Genomic DNA, 23,044 nt, shown 5'->3' with positions numbered 1-23,044 from the left:
AACTTCAGATTTGTGGGGATGGAAAGGGGAAGGATAGGGCCCTTAACCTGAAAAGTACTAACCAAAAGTAATGTCTAAACCACCAAAATGTTCATGAATGATTCCTGCAGACCTGGCAGCTCCTTTGACTGGATTGGATCCTAAAGAGTCATATAAGTCATTTCCCTGTCTTTGCCTGAACACAGTCAACATCCCAAATGTGGAAAGGTTATCTGGTTTCTTGAAGACACTTGCCCTACTGCTTGGCATGTTTACTCAGGATAGAATGACTATCATTCAATAATCGTGGGCAGACTAGATCTTAGGAGAAGCTGGCTGGAGAAAGAAGTGCATATGGAGAATGGATTGGAATTTATTGCTGTAATGTGAAAAAGAGTTACTCCCAGCGATGCTGGTAGAGTGTTATTAACAGTTCTCTCAAGTGTTAGATCAGAAAATAATTCTTGTGAGAAGAATTGGGACAGAGTTTTGAACATATTTTAGCCAACCTGTAAAATCAGAAGGGCTAAAATCATACCTGTAAAATCATAATATTGCCACACACACACCCCCGCCCCTGAACTCCAGAATCTCAAGGAATTGTGCAGAAGAACTAAGTTTAACTTTGTGGATGTTGAAACCAACATAGCAGTGGAATGCTGGCAGAGTAAATCTGACAATTTTCAGCTCTGGAAAAGAACGTAGAGATCACCCAGTCTAAGTCCCTCCTGTACAAATGTGAAAAACCAGACAATTTTTTTTAACCCAACTTTAGATACTTAGATACTTCATTTTATTTTTTATTAAAAAAATTTTTTTTAGGGCCACACCCGTGGCATATGGAAGTTCCCAGGCTAGGGGTTGAATCCCAGCGGCTTCTGCAAGCCCATGCCACAGCAACTGGCCAGGTCCGAGCTACTTCTGCTACCTACACAGCAGCTCGGGTTCACCCAGGGATTGAAGCCCGAATCCGAAACCTCGTGGATACTAGCCGGGTTCGTTACCTCTGAGCCACAAGGGGAACTTCTAAAATACTAGATATTTGCTCTGCAGTCCTGCTTCAGGGTCAATATTGTTTTATGAGTCAGGAACTGATTCATAGCAATGAAAAAACATCAGTGCATTTCCAGTACACTGGACGACCGCAATCCCTACCCCTCCTGCCAAGGAGCGCAAACTAAAATTCCTCCTGCACTCCCTCTGGGTCTGGGACAGGAGCCTCTTAACCAGGAAATTAGCGGAACCTTTGAGACTAACGCCTGCAGCTGATACGGTTGCTTTGAGGAAAGAACACTTCCTGTCGTTTCGGCTAGGCTGTTCCCGCAACTTGCGGTTCGGTTGGCCTCCAGTTCTCGCGTTTCGATTTGCTATGCTAACGCTGGGAGGCGGGCTTGCGTCGGGGTCACGCTCTCCCATTGGCTGGTGGTGGGGCTGGAGTGAGGGTAGCACGTTGAGCTGAAGTTAGTTCGGAGTGCGGGGGCACAATTTCTGGCGTCCGGCCCGGTGTCTCGTGGGAATCCTGGACTGAACCGGGTTTGGGTCCTCTGGGGATGGATCGCGTGTGGAGTGCTTGGTGCGGAAAGTCCGTCAAAGAGAAAGGGTTGTCGCCACTCTGGACCCAGCGTGTCGTGGTCGCTTGGCTCAGTAGGGCCGAGTGGGATCAGGTGACCGTGTATCTGTTCTGTGACGACCATAAATTGCAGCGGTACGCGCTGAACCGCATCACCGTGTGGAGAAGCAGGTAAGGCGGCAGGCTTAGTTAGCCCTCCTTGCAGCGCGCTGGTGGTACTTCACCTCTTCATTTGTAGGATTTGCTTAAGGCCTTATTAACCAATCTTCTAAATGCCTAGTCGTCCCCCTACAAGTGGTTTGAACATCGCCCCTCTCCCAAGTTCCTGTGGGAAGGTCGCAGCCAAGCTCTGGCACTAATCCCGTTTGCGGAAAGAAAAGGGGTGTGCCTCGACAGCCCTTTTGTCAAATCAGTGAGCTTTATCCCTAACCTTCTCCCATCTTTGGGTGGGTGCTGGAGGGACCCTTGTGGCTGAGCCAGCCAGGGCTTAAGGAGTAGCACTCTAGAGTGGATTTTTGATTTGAATTAAGAAGGTGGGGATTGGGGGAGCTTGCCTGCAAAACCGTATTTGAATGGGGTGCTTCAGTACAGAAGGTAAGATTCAATTGGGAGCAGATAAGGGGTTAATGTATCTAAGAATAAGGTCTTTTTTAGCTGAATGAGTTGAGGGTTTCAGGGTGAAAGAAAGAGGAGTACCCAAACTTAATTGTTCATTGATTGTGTAGCAGTTAGATATCCTGTGTATATCTTAACCAGCCTCTCATGCCGTATGTAATTGCTGGACATAACCCTCCCTCTTCCTACCTTCTTAATTTGTGTCTGTCCACACGCTTTTGAGCCAGTATATAATTGGAATAGCCTACAGAAGCCTAGGCCCTGAGGTGGAGGGTGGGCCAGTATAAGGGACCTTTATGATGGTGCTGGACTGTGGCCCTTTAGGTTAGGCAACGAACTCCCCCTGGCAGTGGCTTCTACTGCTGACCTGGTACGCTGTAAGCTCATGGATGTAACTGGTGGCTTGGGCACTGATGAACTTAGACTGCTCTATGGCATGGCATTGGTCAGGTAAGACCTACATGGGTAGGGGTAGGGGGTGGCTTTGCGGGTGGGAGTGTGGGGGTAGCACATGATAAGCAAAGTCTGGTTTTGGTTGCTACGTGAAGCAGAAGGTATTGTGTGTCCCTGTGTATGGGTCACCCTGTGATTGCTTAACTTAACAGCTTTTGATACCCCCTGTTAACAGACATTCATCCCTCTTCTTTCCTGAAAGCCTTCTCTCTTCTGTTTTTTTTTTTTTTTTCCCTTTCTTTGGAATGTAGGGTGGGGGTGAGTCAGACTAAGTGATCTCTGTGGGTCTCTTCCAGCTTTGACAGTGTATTTTTCCCCCTTTAATTCTTTCACCTGAGGAAGTTTCCTAAATGGTTCAATGTCCTTAATGTGGATTTTCTAATCCTATCCCAATCTATACCTAGCACTACTCTTTTCCCATTCTCTCTACGAACACTGAATGACTGCTGAGTTGTGGAAATGGAGACATGGCCCGGGAGTTCCTGACTTACAGAGTGACTCAGAGTGGTTCTAGCTGTCTCATGCACATCAGGAAAAAGGTTGCCTCTGAGTCTTCTCATCTGTCAGAGTCTTTTTGCTTATCTAATACTGTTGTTCCCTTTGTCTGCCTTGAGGTCCTCCCTAGCTCTTTTTGCCTTCTCCATCATTTAGCTGTGCCTTCTCCATCATTCGATATAGTCGTCTGTTCTAGCATTTATAACACATTATGTTCTAGGGTAATGTGTTGTATTATGTCATTTATCCTAAACTGAACTCTTCAAGGCCAGAGCAGTGTCTTTATTCATCTGCATGGCTTCAGTACAGGGCAGCCTCTCAGTAAATGTTGACTGGATGGAACCATTCCTGCTCTGGCTGACACCAACTATAAGAACAGGACAGAACAGTCATTGGAAAGGTTGTGAAAATTCAAGGTGTCAGTAACTCAGCAAGGTGCTTTGAAGCCCTGTTGGTTTGAATTAAACAGTTACTTGGGCTGTGCCACTTATTTCTCCCCCAAACTTAGGTTTGTGAACCTTATCTCAGAGAGGAAGACAAAGTTTGTCAAGCTACCCCTCAAGTTCCTGGCTCAGGAGGTGCGTATGAGTAGCCTTGCTCAATTCTCTCTCCCCAGCAGGACTCACTAAATGGGGCATGGGGTGATGTGGGTACACAGTCAAACTAGCTCATCTTACCATTATCAGCCAAGCCCAGCAAGAACCCCAGAGCCTCAGCTTCCACCTTGGAAGTAGTCTTGTACCCTTGCTCATGGTTTCTATCTTTAGTGGGCTTGGCCTGCCCAGCTTGCTGGGAGTAGCCCAGGTGAAGCTGAGGCACCCCAATGAGCCACTAGAATGGGACAAGAAAGAGATGGCAGTTAAACTGCCTGCCCTCTGGTTGCTGACAGTGAGGGAGGAGACAAACTCAGCCAAGCAGGGTGAAAATGCCAGACATCCCTACCCTGAGTGAGTATGTGAAATGAGTAGAAACGTAGAGGGCAGCCAGGTTCTCAGCCATCAAGAGAAACTTCCTGGAAGAAGTCTGGGAGGAAATAAGGAGGGAAAGGGTGGTAGAGGGTACCCTGGGAGAGGGACTGGTACAGACAAGGCAGAGGGAGGCTGGAAAAAGTGATTGTTAATGCTCATTCGCAGGACTCTCTTCGTTGGAGGAGGGTAGTTGGCAGTGTTTTCTGATTTTCAAGATCACCTCTACAGAGCATAAAAAGAATCAGAAGACCTGGTTTCTAATCTTGGCTCTGCATCTAAGATCGGAACTTTCTCTCAGGACCTCACTTTCTCTGTCTATGAAATGAGGAGAAGCCAGGCTAATTAATCTCTGTGGTTCATTCAGCTTTAATATTTTCTAATTTCTACACTCATGCCCTCCCCCAATCAGGTGAACATTCCAGATTGGATTGTTGAACTTCGCCATGAGTTGACCCACAAGAAAATGCCTCATATAAATGACTGCCGCAGGGGTGAGTCCCCAGGGAGTATACCTAGCTAGTACAGCTAAGCCCAGATGCCTGGGCTGGCTGACACTATGGGAAGAGAGAGAGGGAAGGAGGGTCTTCACTGGGATCAGAGCCAAGACTAGGCTGAGCCAAGTGAGGCACTTACAAATTTTAAAAGGGTGTCAAAAGCTCAGTAATCAAGATAAATAATATTTTAATACAGAAGAAAACTCCATGATGAATAAAATATCAAAAATTTTAAATAAAAATACTTTGTATTACTGATTTCTCCTTTTGCTTTGAGCTCCAGTATAGCTTGGTAAGGTACTCTTCTGATCCTGTTTTGACTCAGTTAACTGAGTTTTTTGGCATCACCTTAAATTTTGTGCCTAAGGAGGGAAATGGAGGTGAGTGGGTTGAGAGGTGTGAGCTGTCAAATGTATTGAACCCAGAGGTTTTTGGACAACCCGTCCCAGCTAAGAAACCCTGATTCTGCCTAGCCCCTTCATGTTGGGGAAGCAGATCTAGAAAATGAAAGACTTGGCTAAGGCCATGCAGCTAGCTGGTGGTGCTGTGTCCCTATTCTCCTACTTGCTAGCCCTCTGCCATTTTTAGCATCCCATGTTCAAATCTTGTGTTAGTTTTTTCTAGGAAATGTCTGGTGAGTGAGAGGAGGCAAGGAACAGGGGGCTAACCCAGAGCAAGAAGGGCTATTTGTAGATATCTGAGATTTGTGCCTTCTTGGATCCAAGCCTCTTCCCTGGGGCAAATGAGGCTGGGGACCTGCTAGGAGCTGCTTGCCTGTGGCTGCTACTGTGGCACTGCCTGCCTTCCTCTCCCCCTTAGGCTGTTACTTTGTCCTGGATTGGCTTCAGAAGACCTACTGGTGCCGCCAGCTAGAGAACAGCCTGAGAGAGACCTGGGAGTTGGAGGAGGACAGGGAAGAGACAGATGAAGAAGAACAAGAGGAAGATAAAAACATTGTTGTTGATGACATCACAGAACAGAAACCAGAGCCTAAGGATGAGGAGAAAGGTGCAGAGCTGGATGTCAGGGCTGATGGAGACAGCGAAGGCAACAAAGAGGTTGATCCACAATGGCAAAAGGCTCAGAGACATAAAGAGTTGTATGGTAGGTGTCCTTGGAAGTGCAGAAAGGGGCCCATGAGCTTGGAAGACTGAGGCTTATGGTTGACACTGGTTATTTCCCTGGCTCATCATTTCCTTTGGGAAAAAATTGTGGTCACAGACCATCTTCCTTTAGCCTGTGAAGCATGAGAGCCAAGAATTTGAGTTTCCCAATTTACAGCTCAAGAAATGAGGTGAGGGGGCTTAAAATTCCATCAGGAGCAGGGCTCAGGGCTGGCTTCCCTAACTATTTCCCTATTGCGTTTTCAGAAAGAGCCCGAGAACTGCTTGTATCCTATGAAGAGGAGCAGTTTAAGGTACGTATGTGCCCTTGATTTGGCCTGTTCTTACCTGACCCAGCCATATCTTCCCTCTTTCCAGCTACCTGAGAAAAGTCCTGAGAAGGAATTTGAAAGAAAAGTGGCAAAGCTTGAGGGAACTACTTGGAAAGAGAGAGGGGGGAAATAGGAAGAAGACAAGAGGAACAGAGTCCAGTTGGCTGATCCACCAATGGAAGGGAGCAGATGATGGGAGTTTTTGGATAATCATCCCCACTGGGTGGTAGGGAACAACTGGGTGTAGGTGATTGCATTGCCCTGCAGTACTGCAGCTGATCAGCAGATGGCTCCCAGGGGAACCTTCCTAGATCAGGTGAGCTTGAGGGGTGCTGTTTTAGCAGGAAGGGAGGTAGCTTAGAAGCTCAACCCTTCTCACAGATGAAGAAGTTGATGCCATGGATGAGTGAAGGGATTGGTCGAAGATCACATATGCAGTTAGTGATAGAACCAAGATTAGAACCTAGGTCTCCTGATTCACTTTCTCCCATAACCCATTGATTATTTCCCTTCACCCCTTGATCTAAGGGGTTTTGGCCAACTCCAACCACATGCCCTCATTGAATATCTCAGTATTGGGTTAACTGGTTATTAGGATCCTTGGGGAGTTTTGGGGGATGGGGAAGAAGGGAAAGAAGAATGCCTGGAGTTTAACAGTCAGGATATCTTAGTTGAGGGGCCAATAGGGGAGTTATGGGCCCACCTCTGCATCCCCTGCCCTATCCTCTAAAGGGAGGTGCTGAGATGTCCTGTGAGAAGGGATCCTGGAGGGGCGGGGGAGGGTTGCCTGGCTGAACCATCCTCCTGATGGGAACCTCTTTGCCTGCAGGTGCTGGAGAAATTTAGGTATTTACCTCAGGCCATTAAGGCATGGAATAACCTGTCCCCACCTGTAGAATGCATCCTGGCAGAGCTCAAGGGCATTACATGGGAGAACAGGTGTGTAACTAAATAATTCAGGGCTGCCTACTCTCTAGGGTAGAGCATAACAGTCTCACTGAAATTGGTTTTCATATCCCAGCTTCCCAACCTCTGCTGTAGGCAATCCCAGGGGTAATCCTGACCGCCCCCCCCGCACCCCTGATGGGTGACCATGCATTCTTCATGATCCTCTTCCCCAAGCCCTGCCAGCTACCAGGTGGGGGTTGCCTATTCTGAGTCACTGAAATGTCCAGGAGCAGCAATGTCTACTGTCGTCAATTCCCTGGCCACCTTTGTTCTTCTTTGTCCCGTGGTATATGGAGCTCCTGGCAACTAGAAAAAGCCCTTAATCCTTTGCTTTTTTGCCGCCTCTCCTTTGTCTGATTTTGAGGTAAAGATTTTGAGGTTGGCACTGCTCATCTCTTCTTTTGAACTGCTATTGGAGAGTATCATCATCCCCTGAATAGTTGTGGTTGGGTGGGCGGGGGGCGGGGGCACAGAGGAACGGCTTTTCCAGGGCCTGGATCCTTGAAAGAGTAAGTCTCCACTGGCCCACCCAGCATGGCCACAAGCCTTCTTTTTTCCTCCAAATAGTACATGGTGCAGTCCAGAGCAGACAGTGTCTATCTATCCATTTGTTTCCTAATGGCTCTTTGGGACTTGCTACCTAAATCCAGCTAGAAAGTCCTTTGGAAAGAGGTTAGAAAGAATCTGGGATGGAACAGAGAATATAGGAAGTGATGTAGGTGGCAGACTGGGCCTCGGTGGGAGCTTGCAGTGCAGGTTAGGATTGCCCCTGGCATTTTCTTTATTTCCAGGATGCCACTGGCTCTAAAGGTGTTTTATCAATGTCTTTTAGTCCAGGCTTCTTGGCTGTATCTTTCAGCAAAGGGATACACACACACACACACACACACGTAAAGCAAACATACATACAGCAAAGGGATATATACAGACAGCAAATATATACACATAGCAAAGGGATACACACACACACACACACACGTAAAGCAAACATACATACAGCAAAGGGATATATACAGACAGCAAATATATACACATAGCAAAGGGATACACACACACACACACACACACACACACACACACGCACACACGCACACACGCACTGACCTGACCTGAGGAGATGAAAGATGGATGGAAAGATAGCTGGTAGAGGGGGGGATCTGAGCATGACGACCCTTTAGACATTTAGATATCTTGGGAACTCTTGTTCTCCCTCTCTGCCCAGTCAGCTAGCAGACCCTCTCATAGGGAACTTCTGCCTCTGGAGGAGACAGCTACCTGGCTGTTGCTGGTTTTGGTTTGAGCCTAGATAGAGATGAGGGATTACCTTTACAGCTTGTGCTTTCAACCTCTGTATCTTAGTTCTGGGTTCTTGGAGTCCCTAGGAATGAGGATAATACTTAGTCTAGTAACTGAGTCTCCAAAGTTTCTGCTTCTAAGCTCTAAAAGAGTGCAGCCAGGGAAAGGGGTAGGAGACTAGAGGACTGTCAAGAGAAACAAAGACTGAACAGGAACTATAGTCTAAAAGCCCTTGAACCTGTGACCTCAAGTATTTAATTCCTTTGTGGGCCTGAGACTTTTTTCCACCTGTGCTTTCAGGCTTGTTCAGCCACTGCTGCCCTTGTTATAGTCCTTAGATTAGCATGTGCTCAGTAAATGCTTGTTTAAAACCCATTGATCCCAGTCTCTGGCTCAGCCACTGCCTCATATCTCAAGCCTGAGATCCATCTCTCAACTGCCTTCCTTCTCCCCTACCCCATACTGGTTTTCCCTTTGACCCAGAGATATTAGCTGCCTTAGGAGGGGATAGGGGAGTTGGAAAGGATCTTCTGCCTGCTTCAGTTTACTTAATTAAGTGTCCTCTTGCTCCAGGGATGCTGTGCTAGATGCTTTTCTGGATGACGGCTTTCTCATCCCCACATTTGAACAGTTGGCAGCTTTGCAGATAGACTATGAAGGTAGGGTCCTGGAAGCTCACTGCAGCCTTAGGGTACTGTGTATCCTGGGCAAGAACATCAGGGGTGGGCTGGGTGGCCCTGGACTAGGGGGTAAGGGCTGTTTCTTACACCATTCCATACCTACTGGAAGCCCCTCTTGGCTGAACAGAACATGTAATCCCATTGATAAGCAGTTGTTGGGCTATTCTTTGGTGGCTTGGAATTGGGTGGGATGGGGTGGGGTGGGGGTGGGGATCTTAATGTTATTGTGCTATGTTAATTGTGATTTAGCCACTTGCTAGAGAGCTAGAACAGCAAAACTGGAAGGGCCTTGTGAGGTCATCTAGTCCAACATCCTCATGTTACAGATGGGCAGACTGAGGTCCAGAGAGGGGAAGGTACTGACCCAAAGTCACACAGTGAGTTATTGGCAAAGCTAAAGTTAGAACCAGAGTTCTTTTTTCTTTTATACTCTCATTTTGAGTCAGTTGTTTGCCAAACACTAACTGGTTTTTCTCCCCACTGTTCTGCTCTCCTCTTTTCTCCTGTTCTGCGGTGGCAACTCTGTTGTTGTTGGTGGGGCCCTTCTTCTCCCTCTCACCTTCCCTCCCTCCCCTCTTTCCCTTTCTCACCCTCTTCTCTGCTCCTCTCCTCCCTCCCTCCCTTCCTCCCCTTTTCCTGTCAATGGTTGTTTCTCACAAACCAGAAAACATAGACTTGAGTGACGTCCTGGTGCCAAAGCCGTTCTCTCAATTCTGGCAGCCCCTGCTCAGGGGCCTGCACTCCCAGACCTTCACACAGTCCCTGCTGGAGAGGATGCTGTCTGAGCTGCCAGCCTTAGGGGACACCGGGATCCGGCCCACCTACATCCTCAGATGGACTGTTGAACTGATCGTGGCTAACACCAAGACTGGTGAGGGAGATTAGCCCTAGCCCCAGGGCCTAATGCAGCCCGGTCAGGAACATCTGCAACTGTCCTCAGCTCTCAGCTGTGTAGAACCTGGTGGACACATCCCTTGTTAAAGTGTTAGGTCCGCCCAAGAGGCCCTGCAGCAGCAGTGGACAAATCTCCCTTCACATTTTTCTTCTCAGAGCCAAGTAAACCGGGCTGGGGCAAAGAGCCCTGAATGCTTTGAGCATTTGGGAGGTATAGAGTTGGGAGTTGAAGTCTGGGGGTACGGGGAGGGATAGGGCCAATCTTTTCAAGGTACAAGATTGGGAGGGGGGGCTTTCTAGTTCCTTCTCCTCAAGCCCTCTCTTCTCTCTCAGGCCGGAACGCCCGCCGATTTTCTGCAAGCCAGTGGGAAGCAAGAAGGAGCTGGAGGCTATTCAACTGCTCTGCTACCCTTGACTGGCCCCAGGTGGTCGAGTCCTGCTTGGGCTCACCTTGCTGGGCCAGCCCCCAACTCCTTCAGCTGTAAGTCTCTTGAATTCCATCCGGTAAGAGGGTGAGACCCTGAAAGCCTCCAGGCTGCACAGCCATGAAATGGCAGAGTTGGACAAACCCTTGCAAGGACACCTAGTTCTATCCCCCTCCTACTAACAGATGAGAAAACTGAGTCCCAGAGAGGGAAGGGTTAGGTTATTCTTGCCTAATCTTGCCTAAGATCTTGCCTGAGACAAGGCTGAACTGAGTCCAATATGAAAATGGGCAAGACATCCTCCCACCTGCAGAGTGCTTAGCACAGTGGCCTGTACAGAGTAAGTGCACAATAAATGGTAGCTGCTATTTATTATTGAACCTATTCTTCTGACTCTATGCCCAGTGCCATCTCTATTATTTTCCCCAAAATATACCTCTTGTAGGTGCTTCTGACTCTATGCCCAGTGCTATCTCTATTATTTTCCCCAAATATACCTCTTGTAGGTGCTTAACAACCCTTCAGTGGCTCCCTATTGCCTTCTTAATGATGTCGAGGCTTCTGAGCCTGATACTCAAAGATCTTTCTGATTCTGCCCCAGCTTATCATGATAACCATACCTCCTGTGATTCCCCCTTACCCAATCCACCCTGGGTGCTATGGTTAATCTGAATATTACACTGGTTCCTATAAATATATGTGGTTGTCTCCCTTTGCTTTTTTCTGTCATTACCTGACCCAAGCCACTTCCCTCATACTCATGGAAGGCTTTATCACTCAATTCTCTTCCTGCTTTCTGGAGCAATATCTATTTCATTTGAGTGACTCATCTGACACTGCAGCTCTTAAACTCCAGTGACCTTCATTCTCCACTACACTCAGAAACCCATTTCCATCACTCAGAGCTTTTCCACCTCTGAAAGCTTACATGCCAGCATTCCACTCGGTGACCACCCTCTCTTGTCGTTACAGTTCTTACTGTTGGCATCCCTTGACATCTGCTCTTTGCCTACATCCAGACCTCCATCTCTTCATTTCTTACCTTCCTCAACCTTGCTTACCCTCAGTCCTATCTGTGGTTGATCACTTTAGCCACCTGTCATCAGCACCCTCAGCTCTGCCTATCCTTTGGCTTATCTGACTTGCAAACCCCTGAGCTGGAATTGATCCTGCCTACTCTGCTTCTCCCACTCCTCAGCCCAGGTAGCTGAGCTCTGCTGGAGAAAACTACATAGCCCTGTGGATTGCTGCCACTGCAGAGGTATGATTTTAATCTTGGACCAGGCCTCAGTTCTGCTTGTTTGTCTGAACTTTTACTTGTTTTCTACCCAATTTTTCTCCTGTTCCCTGACTGTTCTAAACCCTTTCCACTTACCTCGAGCCCCTCCCCCTCTCCCATTTCACCCTAGCTTCCTAGAGCACATGAGGGCCTCCAGCAGGGGCCCCTCCCTGAGTTCCAGCCCTCCTGAACTGATCTGCCGCTACTGTCAACATTGTTGCCAGTCTCCGGATGAGGTGGCCTTGCCCAACCTCAAAGGCTACTCCTTTACCTGTGCTCTGGAGCTACCTCTGCCAGCATCACTGGGGCCTCACCCCAGCCTCTCCCTTGCTCTACTGGCTCTTGCTTTTTGACCTGCGAATGTGCCTGAATTTTTGTCATCTTAAAACAATTGACTCCAACACAAGCAAAATTTTTTTTGACCCTTCATCCCTCTGTTGGGTTATCACCAGCTTATCACTCCTTCCCCCCTCCCATCAAAACATCTCAAAAGAGTAGTCTATACTCAACAGTCTCAGTTTCCTCACTACCTTCTTACTCCTCAAGCTGCTACAATTTGGCATTCACCTCCAGAGTTGCTTTGACCTAATTTACCAAATTCAGTGGGCCTTTGTCCATTGCTGTGTCTGCTGCATTGATGCTTTTTACCAATCCTTCCTTGAAATGCCCAGGCTTTTTTTTTTCCTAGTTCCTATAAAGTACCAAGGCCTAAATCTCTTTATCTAGTCCAGTCCCTTCCCCCAAGATTCAGCTGCTTGTATTTGACTGCATACCAGATATCTCCCCTTGGATGGCCTCCAGGTACCTTACTGTGACTGAAAGAGCATTGGTCATCTTACTCCACCTCAGCCACAAAGTGATCTTCCTCCTCTGCTCCATCTCATTCAGTGGTGAGATCTACCCTGTCATGTTGATTCTCTCAAGTAATTCTCAAATCTGAGATTTTGTGTTGCTGTTTCTATGTCCCCTAGTGTCTCCTTTCCTCTGTTAGACTAAACTTTCCAAGGGCAAGAGCTCTGCATTAGCCATCTGTGCCCCAGCACACCGTACAAGTCCAGGCCCCAAATGGTCCTCAGTAAATGTTGTTGAACTAAACTGTACTCTGCTGTCTTATTGCCAGCAGAGCTGCTTGGTGGGAGCGGACTCCATGCCTGAGGAATAAATGAAGTGGGAGTCTGGATGCTAAGACTGTCTTAGTCCCCTGATCTTCCCATGGAATCAGAAAGTCTTTCTCGAACCTTGATGACATTTGGGACACAGTAGTAGCTTATAAGAGAAAAAAAAGTAGCCTTGTTGACAAAATCACTTAGTGCAAGACAGGAGATGGTACTGAACCAAACAGCCAAATCTCCTGTTTTTGTGTGCTCTAGACTGGAAGTGATATGAATTGGTGGGAAATTGGGAGGAGAACCAAAAAGTCTCAGAAGCATTTGGGTACTTCCAGCAAGAAAAAGAATAAAGGAAATTTCAAAGTCCAAAAAAAAAATCATGGCATGTGTATGTATGTAATGGGGGGAGGGAATGAAAATAGCAGCATGGAGAGGTTTAGATAGGTGGCCTTCAAGGTACTTTCCAATCCCAAGTACCTGCAGAAGCTGCTGGTCTTGGAGAAGCCTGGACCACGGAGATCTCCAAACCCAAGCATAACAGAGGGATGCAACACATGCCAGCAATAACAGTGACTCACTTGGGTACAGTTTCTTGTGCACAGATCCTGCCTTTCCCAGATCATAAGTGAACCTAGGCATGATCACTCCATTACACAGATTGGGAAATGGGATTTTCCCAGGTATTATGCTGCAAGTCAGTAGCAAGTCTGCAAGTCAGAGCTAGGGCCAGAAGCCAGAATCCACATATCCTGTGCTTACTCCTGTGCTCTTTCTACATTAAATTACACATACAGAACTTGACATTTGTTTTCCCCAGAGGAAAAATAGAAGATACCACTGGCGATTAAGTGTTAGGCATGGTACTGTGTTTGTTCACAGAAGCTCTTTCATTTCATTTGACACAACAGTCTTTGGAGGTGGAGATAGTTACACTCTTATTTGACAGATAAGACATTGAGTCTCTGCTGGTGGTGGGACAGGAACTTGGGCCCAGGTCTTGTGAGTCCAAGATCTGCTTTCTTTCCACCAGCCTGACCTGTGACCTTCTCAGTCCTGAGCTATGACCAGACAAACCTGAGGAAGTAGGTAGATTTTAAGATTCTTGTCACCCCTGAACCTCAGTGGTCAGATTAGACAGCTCAAGAGTGGGTAGGTAATAATAAACAGTGGTAATATGGCATCTTGCCTGGGAATATTTATTATTAATCATACTAATGGACCATAGTAAGAGGGAAGAAAGTTCCTCTCTGGCTTTTCCTCTTACTAACAAGGCTGGAAGGTTTTTGAGAACTTCCCTCAGCCAGCCTATATCAATTTAATTTGAGCCAGTACCCACTTGGAATATGAAATTAGCCCTGCCGAGAGGGCCCCCTAGTCTCCCAGTGGGGTCAGTAGCTCCCAGCCCTGCCCCCAGCAGCCAGTGACCAGCAACCACACCTGTGTAGCCAGGCTACATCTGGGGCCCACTGAGCACGTGACCCTTCTGTGAACAATCTGGTTCAAACTCAATACATCTAGAAGGAAACTGTCCATCTGTCCACCCTACCCATGCCTCTAGCAGTGATCAGGTGCCTGGTAGGTGCCTGGTTCTCTGTGAGACTCTGCAAGGGGTGCTCACACTCTTCCGCCCCAGGAGCTCTCTTTCCCAACGGCTCTGTATCTTTGGTGGTTTTGCTGTTAGTGCCGTCCTTTGTGTGCACGATGTCATCATCTTTAACTCTCTTCTCCTTGCCCCTTACCATCTGGTCACCAAGCCCTACTCTCTGTCTGACTGTCTTTCACAGCTTTTCTCACTCCCATCTCTGCTGCCAGTGCCCTGGGTCAGCCCTCAGCCAAGTCTCCCTGGTCTCACTGTCTCCAGGCTGCCCTACTCAGGCTATCTTCCACATGAACACCATGGTAATCTTCAGAAATGCAAGCCTTCACCTGTGCTCAGAGATGTCAGGTGACCCCCTCCACCAACACCCACACTTAACCTTCACAGGCTTCTCTTGCTCTCCCACAGCTCCTCAGCACAACCCTTTCCCTTGAACCAGGCTACTTTCACCTCATGCACACAGCCCGGTGTGCTTGCTCTTGTCTCTGCACGGGTGTGCTTGCTCTTGTCTCTGCACGAAGCCCTCCCTTGTTCTCCTGCCTTCCTTGTGCTCTATGCCTCCCCTCAGCCCCTGTAGTGTCCAGATCTGTAGTGCTCATCTGACCTCCCTCCCACATCCTGCTGTGTCTTGTCAGCTGGTGCTTTTTTTTTTTCTTTTCCTCCATTCCTGGCTGGGCTACAGATGCTCCCAAAAAGGGATCACACTTTGTGTTCCATGCAGAAGGAGCACGGCACACATCCAGGCATAGCTTTGGAGCTTAGGATAGATTGCTCAGCTAAAGAGAAGGATCTGCCGTTCTCATGTTCAGCCCTGCAGGCCTATTAGCTGGCTTGTGTATTTGAATAACATTTCAGTACGGATTAATAGCTATCATTTATTGCATGCTCACTATGTGCCAGGCATTCTGTGTGATCCATCTTATTTACTTTTCTCAACAACCCTCTAAGTTAGGTGTTGTTATCATCCTCATTTTACTGAGAATGGAAATGAGCCACAAAGATGAATTATATGAAGTCCACGGTCCTCTTATATCTGTGTTCTGTCTGATCTACTGTACCGCCTTTCAGAGGCAGGTCTAGAAGCTCAGAGAACAAATTCAAACTAAAGTGTTGGAGTATAGAGTGACTTGAGATTTTAAATCTTTCTTATCCCATCCCTCCCTTTGCTCAGCATCTTCAAAGCCATGGGTCAGGTCCTGCCAGACCAAGAGCAGGAGAAACTGCTGCGCATCTGTTCCATTTATACCCAGAGTGGAGAAAACAACCGGGCACAGGAGGGCTCAGAGGCTTCCCCCATTGGAAAGTCTCCATACACACTAGATAGCCTGTATTGGATCCTCAAACCAGCTGGCTCAAGCTCTGGGCCTGAAGGAGAAGCCCAGCAGCAGGAGAAACAGGGCAGCTTTAATGATGTCAAGGAAGATGAAAGGGAGGAGAAAGAGGTCTTGGAAGACCAGGCGGAAGAGGAGGAAGAAGAAGAAGAAAATAATGAACAGAAGTGGGAGGAGGAGGAAGAAGATGATGACGATGATGATGATGATGACGATGACGATGACGATGATGATGATGATGATGACGAGGAGGAGGAGGAAGACAGGATGGAGCTGGGGCCTTTCTCTGCAGAGGAAGAGTCTCCCACTGCTGAGCATACAAGACTCCTGGCCCAGAAAAGAGGAGCTTTGCAGGGCTCTGCATGGCAAGTTAGCTCAGGTGAGAAGCCTGATAACCACTTTCTGCCCACATCTTTCTTCCCTCTCTGGCTGGCTCTTGAGGCTTCTCTTTGCCCAAGAGAAAAGATGGGAAGTAGCCAGAGTGAGGCAAACCTGGGAGGCAGCCTGGTGTATGTTTGACAGCAGACTTCCCTCCCCCTTAGGATGGAGTATGTGAGCGCCAGGAACCTTAACACCATCATGCTGCCAGCTGCCTCATTCAGAGAGTACATTCAGAGGGACTGGTGTGGGTGTGGGCATTGGGCAGCAAAACACAGAGAGCGAGAGTTAGGCAGTGGATATTATGTATGATTCTGTGTGTTTTTCATGTGCGGTGATCAGGAGCAGGGAGCCCAAGAATAGTACTTTCTATGTATATGTGTATGGGCATGTGACTGCCTGGTGGTAATGTGACAGGATTTTACTATGTGTATGAGAAAGAAGGGACCCAGGGACATTCAGTCAGAGGAAGTGGAAGAAAGATCAGAAGGATGAGAATAAGGAGCAGTGCAGTTTATTGGTGAGTGTACAAGTTAGTAAGATAAAGCAGGGAAGGAGCAGAGGGGTTGGATGTTAGTTGGCGGAACTTGAATCTGGTCCTCCCAAGGGTGGTTTTTCGAGTGCTCTCATTTAGGTTGGGGAGCAGGAACCTTAAGGCAGGGGGATGCGGAAGGAATGAACAGTCTGTGCGCGCATGGGTATGTGTATATATGTGTACATACTGGAGGAAAGGGTAGACATGGGGCACACCTGTGTGATGGAGCCTGGAGGAGGGAGGACAAACAGCCAAGTCTGGGTGTGGTGGATGGGAAACTAGTAATAGAAGTGGGAAGGCAGTGAAGGAACTTAGGGGAAAGTTGGAGTCTTTGCCCTTATGTGGACCTGTGTGTGAAAGGCCTGGGACATAAAGACCCTGAGTGCTAGGGTTAGTAAGTGAATGGGTGTGTGAAGTGAATGTGTGAATGGGTGTGTTCCTGCATATGCTGGACAAACCAAGGCACGGTGACTGAGAAATCTCTTAGGGCAAGAAGGGCTGTGTTTGTGGATCTTTGTAATTGGCCAAAGGAAGAGGCTTTGACTCAAGCAGAATTGTGATTGTGTGTGTGTGTAAGTAGGGGTTGTGAAAAGAGAAAATGTGAATTAGGCTATATGTACATCTTGCACACATGGTCATGTATGTTTTTGGAAGAGGAGGCAGAGTTGCTGAGACCCATGGGGACCAGGAGATAATCTGTATGAGGGAGAGAAGTGGATTCAGTGAGAGAGAATGGAAAGGTGCGAGAATAGGCAGTGAGACAGCCATCCAGAGATAGTTTGTATGGTCTGTGCTATCACTGAGAGGACACATACAAGTGTTAGCAGACTGGAGAGGCAGGGGCAGTGATGCAGACAGGGCTGGGAGTGTTAGTAATGGGGAGGGAAAATGTTTAGGTCATTGACAGACATGAGGGGAGTGGTCCCTTATACAAAGGTGTCTTTATGCATAGGGCAATCCAGGAAGTTAAGAAAGACACCACTTCCTTCATGTAAGAGAGCCAGAGGTGGGGGGGATGGACAGGCAGTGGTACAACCTTTCTTCAGGGGATTCTTTGAGTAGCATAAAAAGCTAGTCCAGAGTTGATAATTTCTGGAATACCAGGGGCATTATGACAGGGAAAATTCTTTGGATACCAGGGAGATAGAGGAGGCCAGAAACTGGATCTACTTGGAAGGGCTCACCAGTGAAGGCTTCACTTGAAAACATTGGATGTACTGGTGTAAAGAGGAGGAAGGGACTTAATGTAATACTGGGTGGAGGTTATTTAAGTCATAGGGCAGAGGGTGTGGGGAGTATGGTCCATTCTGAAGTGGAGTATCTAAGAAGTGGGTGAGGAGTGGTTTGTGAATGTGGAAAGGCTAGGGCATTGAAATCATTCCCTCTCCTCCTTGCTGTTGCTTCCTGTGTATGTGTATATATACATATATGGAGATGCAGAGATGTTAAGCTTCCTGTTTTGTGTGCCTGTGCATGAGAAGTATGAGGGGGAAGGAATAAAACTAGGAGCATTTGTTGAGTGGAAGATATGGTCTCTGTGCTTATGTATGTATATTTAGGCAGTATAAGGATATGCAGTGGGAGAGCCCTTCCCTAGAGAAGGGATGTTTGTGTGTGCATTTGTGGGCAACAAGATTTTGCAGGGGGAGCATAATACCTCTTTTTTGAGTGTTTACCCTGAAGTGGTATGTAGGCAGGTATGTATATCTCTCAAAGCAAAGCCAATAAGAAATGATACATCACTAAGACATGCGGGGGGGCGGGCAGTGGGGGAGTGGAGGTTGTGTGTAGATGTGTAAGATATGTAGGACACTCAGATACACTAAGGTATCTTTGAGTCTGGGAAGAAGGTGCAGTGAGAATTCTGGGGCATTCAGACTTTCTAGGCTATATGTACATGAGTGTGAGTGTGTGTGTAAACGGGGATGATGATGACCAGTTGAGGCAGTGATACAGCCAGGTATGAAGATGTCATTGTCTTTTTCTGTGTAGGAACATGTTTGGGGAAGTGGCAGAAGAACAGAGAGGAAGAAAAATATCTGTAGTTGTGCATGGTATGCAGGGTGGGTGGGTTGTGGTGGGGGTGCTGCATATGAACACGTAGAAGGGAAGAAGGGCCATGAAGAGTGTAAGGAGGAGTGTGGAGGATGGGAAACACAAAGGTAGAGAGGAACTCATGAGAAATGGCACAGAGAGGAGTGAGGCTGGAGGTGCATAGAGATCCTATGCTGAGCAGGCTAAGGTAGGTGGGTGGATGGACAGGGTAGGTGTGCCTGTATACCCATCTGAGAACTAGCTGATCAGCCCTCTCTTACCCCTTCTGCTCCACAGAAGATGTACGGTGGGACACCTTCCCCTTAGGCCGAATGCCAGGACAGACTGAGGACCCAGCAGAGCTTATGCTGGAGAATTATGACACCATGTATCTTTTGGACCAGCCTGTTCTAGAGCAGCGTTTGGAACCCCCAACATGCAAGACTAGGTGAGTACCCATAGCACTAGGATTTCTCATCCCTTTCTCTGCCTCCTGTAGGAGATAGGGTGGAAGGGATGGATGAAGGGAGGGAGACAAGGAGGGAAGGACACAGAGTAGGGTAGGTCGGGGAGGCTGCTATACCCAGTCAGGGCCTAAATCAATCGAGTGTAAGCTCCAATGCCTGACTGGGCCCTTGCCAGGTCTCCCAGCCCCTATTGTGGAAGACCAGCGAGGCAGCCACACATAACTGCCTCTCAAATTGCATTCAGTTTGTGTGTGTTTATGTGTGTGTGAGAGAGAGAATGAGCAAGAGAGTTTGTGTTTATGTATGTGTGTGCATACATTTTAGGAAAGGACAGGTCCATAGTTTTCAACAAATTTCTCTAAAGGGTCCACCACTCCTAAAAGATCAAGAACAGCTCTAGTCCAACTTCTTCATGTTCCTTAGGAGAAACTGAGGCCCAGAAAGAGGAAGGGATTTGTCCAAAGGTGCACAGTATAATCATTAGGTCTCCTTGCACTGTCCAGACATCTTGGTAGCAAGGCCTATGCAGGGCTCCATGCTGTCCCTCAAAAACTCGCCTCTGGATCACAAGCGTAGGAGCCCTTGTGTCATCAGGGAGCCAGGAACCAAGCAGCTCTTGCTGAGGGGCTCTGCTGGTAACACAAAGAGCCCGTTCAGAGGGCCTGTACATTCCAGAATGCAGGGCCATTGTGACCAGGAGAATCTTGTGAGTACCAGAGAGAGACCTCTGTGGGCCCATGAAACAGTGTCTGTCCCTTTGCCACCTACCCGCTTCTTGGGAGATGAGCCCCTTTTCCTTTAGACATTTAGAAAGAGGGCTGTGGAACCCAGAGGCCAGGCACAAGGCAGTGTCATGGACTCTCTGTCCTTGACCAGGGGTAGTAGGCCTCTTACAGAGGAAAGGAGGCAGGTGGGGTATCCATATGGTCTGTAGTTGGGAGTGGGGTCCACATATATGTCTTAGAGACAGACCTCCTCCCTCTTGAGTCAGGCTGTCTTGAACATCAGGGTAGGTAGGGATATTAAATCCAGAAGGCCCAGTCCCACACCCTGTAGTAGGGAGACTTAGCTAGAGTGAACATGCCCACCTGTGCTCCTTGTTTCAGCTTTACCCCCGACTTGGCTACGTGGCCTTGAGCAAGTCCCTTTTCATCTCTGAGCCTCAGTTCCCTTGTCCATGAGATGGTGGGTGATGGGAGGGGATGGGGCTAGATCATCTCTAAGGGTTTTTTTAGCTGCAGTGGTATAACCTTGGATTTGCCTGAGGGGAATAGTGGTGGCTTTGTTCTCAGCTGTCACCCTCATCTACCTGAAAGGACTTTTGACCTGCAGGAAGCAGGGGAAGCAGGAGTGTTCTGAGCAGGGCCAGGGAAGGGAGAAGCCAGTCTTCTCCCTAGAGTAATTTTGCAGTCCTGAGTTAGGATCTGAGCCTATCCCTGCAGCTTAAACCTGGCCTTGGGCTTCTTAACCAGCTATTGGAGTGGAAGAGGTCCAGCCCAGTGTCCCCAAGATAACGGTCTTGGAAGAAATACTGTTAACACAGCCACTTTCAGTATACCGTCCTGGAGGTGGGGTGGTGTGGGTCTCCCTTTCCTACCTCAGCACAAATAGCTCTACTTTAATCTGGTTTATGTACTGAGGTTCTATATAAAGTTTCATTTGAAAAGTTCCGTTCATTTTCTATTCCCCCAACTGATGAGAAGGCAGAGCTACCCCTGGGGCCCATCTTGAAGTGGTTTCTTGGGTTTGTTCAAGTGTATTTGTAAAGTCAGGCATATGGGAGGGCCTCCTCATATAGACATAAACATCAAGCATGCTTAGGCCCTCCAAAGCCTAATGCTGCCTCCTTCCCTGACCACATGCCTCCCCTCTCTCTCCAGCACCCTGGGCCTGAGCTGTGGTGTTAGCAGTGGCAATGGCAGCAACAGCAGCAGCAACTTGGAAGGCCTTCTCTGGAGCCAGGGCCAACTTCACAGGCTCAAAACTGGCCTGCAGCTCTTCTGATGCCTGCCCTGGTGCAGATGTTCACCCAGTGCTGCTGGGACCGCAGCCTCCCCCTTCTCCCCCCTCCCTTTGGTGCACCTGATGCTCCATGAAACAACCTAGGAAACAGCCTGCAACAGCTGCATCAGCTCAGTTTTCCATCATGGTGGAATTTTGAATATGTTTTGTTTTGAAAAACAATAAATAGGCAACTGTTGTTTTGGTGTTGGTGAGGTGAGGGGCTGTGTACTTTTTCCTTTATTCTGGGGGCTCCAGAGAAGATGGGATCATAACAGAACTTTGAGCAGGAGCTGGGTCCTTAGGCTCCTTGGGCTCACTTCCACTCATACCTTTTTTCTGACAACAGTTTTCACTCCTCATTGAAATGCCATGTGGAGCCAGCTTAGGAAGCATCAGGCCCCGGAAGAGACATTATTGGCCATAGAGCCCAGTCAAGCTCAGAACTTCCCTGACAGCCGGAAGACCCAGATCGCTGTTGCTCGCTTACCCAACAGGATTCTGGCTCATTTCCCTACCTGTTCTCACTTGACACAAAACAGCAGTTGAAAGCCAAAGGGAAACCTCTTTCTTTGTCACTTTTCTACTCCTTTTGCCTAGAAGAATGGACTTCCCTCTTGTGGGCATTGGGACAGAAAAATGTCTTTAAGGAACGATTTAAGGAACACCCAGTTCCTTCAGACATTCAGAGTGCCTCCCTTGTCAGCCCAGAGCTGCCAAGAGAGAAAGATGAATAAACTGTGTTCTCACCCTCAGAGCCCTCTGCCCTGTGAGACAGGACAAAGGGCATCAATTATGATAATCTGATGCCTTTGCTAAGTGCCTTAAGAAAACTCCAGTATGCCACAAGTGCTTTGTTTTTCTCAAAGTGATATTTCAAGGATAGTGGTTGACAGGTTAAGACTGGCTACAGTATCTCTTACCCCTACTCAGGAGAGTGATAGCTGGGTAAGAGAGTGGGCATCTCTGTGGGGCTAGTGTGTGCCCAGTTAAAGTGAAACAAGGGACAGAACTAGCCACATTCCAGCCAAGAAGCTGGCTCAAGAAGTGGTTTAGCCTAGGAATGATGGAGAGGGAGTATGCTATAAAAATGCCAATTGTTAGTGGAAATGTCCTGCCAGAGCCCATTCAAAGGTTTAAACTTGAGTAAGGACCCCTAGAGAGTCCCCAACACTTCAAAGTATATACTGCACGTCTTTGTGGGTATGTGTATATAATCATTTTTTTCTAGAGGTAGTCCACAGATCTAATCAGATTATTGCAGGGGTCCATGAACCCAGCAGCCCCAAAGGGTTAAGGCATGGGCAGAACAGTTTCCTGCACTGGTCAGTTTCCCTCCAACTCCTCCCTCTTTCACCAAATGCTAAGTCTTACCATTGTGGAATGTCAGAGCTAAAGAAGCCCTCAAGGTGCATCTAGGCCACATCTAGTCAAGGGATTTGCAAATGTGCATTCTGAGACACCAGCTCAGCATCTGTTCTATGGGGAGATGGTATTGCAAGCTCTTGATTCCCTTCCAGCACTTCTCTAGAGCAAGTCTGGATTTTATCCTTTGTATATGTATTGATACTGTACATTAGATTTTTTTTTTTCAAAATGGGCTTTGCTTGGAAAAGCTTGGAAATCCTAGTTTTAATCTAGCCCCTTATTTTATACATTGAGACACTAAGACTGAGAAAAAGGGAAGGAATTTGCCCAAGGGCACAGAACAAATTAACAGCTTGATGTAGATTCATGGTTTAACAGCATTACCTGTTAGACATGCAAATTATTGAGCCCCACTCCTGATTGGATCATAAAAGTTAAGGATAGACAGCAATCTGGTTTAACAACCTTTAAGTGATTCTAATGCACTCTGAAGTTTGAGATGCTCTGGTATAGAGGGAAAAGCTACCTAAAAAACCTAAGTTCCAGGCAAGCACCAGCACTAAATGAGAACAACCTTGGGCAAATCATGCCACAGTTTCTTCATCTGTAGAAGGATCAAAAAAGATAACAGATGTGAAATTGCTCTCTAAACATTTTCATGCTTTATATGTGAGTAGTGTGAATTCATGCCAG

General features: G+C 47.6%; 1 protein-coding gene across 4 annotated transcripts; it reads left to right on the top strand.

Annotated features, from left to right (window-relative positions):
- Positions 1,387–21,203, top strand: LAS1L (LAS1 like, ribosome biogenesis factor). Of its 4 annotated transcripts, XM_021080066.1 has the most exons (14): positions 1,388–1,720; positions 2,489–2,614; positions 3,621–3,690; positions 4,490–4,571; positions 5,394–5,678; positions 5,945–5,991; positions 6,839–6,948; positions 8,827–8,912; positions 9,260–9,310; positions 9,598–9,804; positions 10,161–10,308; positions 15,409–15,947; positions 18,813–18,963; positions 20,863–21,203. In XM_021080066.1, the coding sequence occupies exons 1-14, from the start codon at positions 1,530–1,532 to the stop codon at positions 20,984–20,986; spliced, it is 2,217 nt and encodes a 738-aa protein (XP_020935725.1). In that variant the 5' UTR covers positions 1,388–1,529; the 3' UTR covers positions 20,987–21,203. The 4 variants fall into 4 exon arrangements, with proteins under 4 accessions (XP_020935727.1, XP_020935725.1, XP_020935726.1 ...); XM_021080068.1 differs by lacking the exon at positions 2,489–2,614 and having other exon boundaries at positions 1,387–1,720; XM_021080067.1 differs by lacking the exon at positions 9,260–9,310.

This window comes from Sus scrofa, chromosome X, assembly GCF_000003025.6.
Source record: "Sus scrofa isolate TJ Tabasco breed Duroc chromosome X, Sscrofa11.1, whole genome shotgun sequence".
NCBI classification, from domain to species: domain Eukaryota; kingdom Metazoa; phylum Chordata; class Mammalia; order Artiodactyla; family Suidae; genus Sus; species Sus scrofa.
This window is presented reverse-complemented; position numbering and strand designations above follow the sequence as displayed.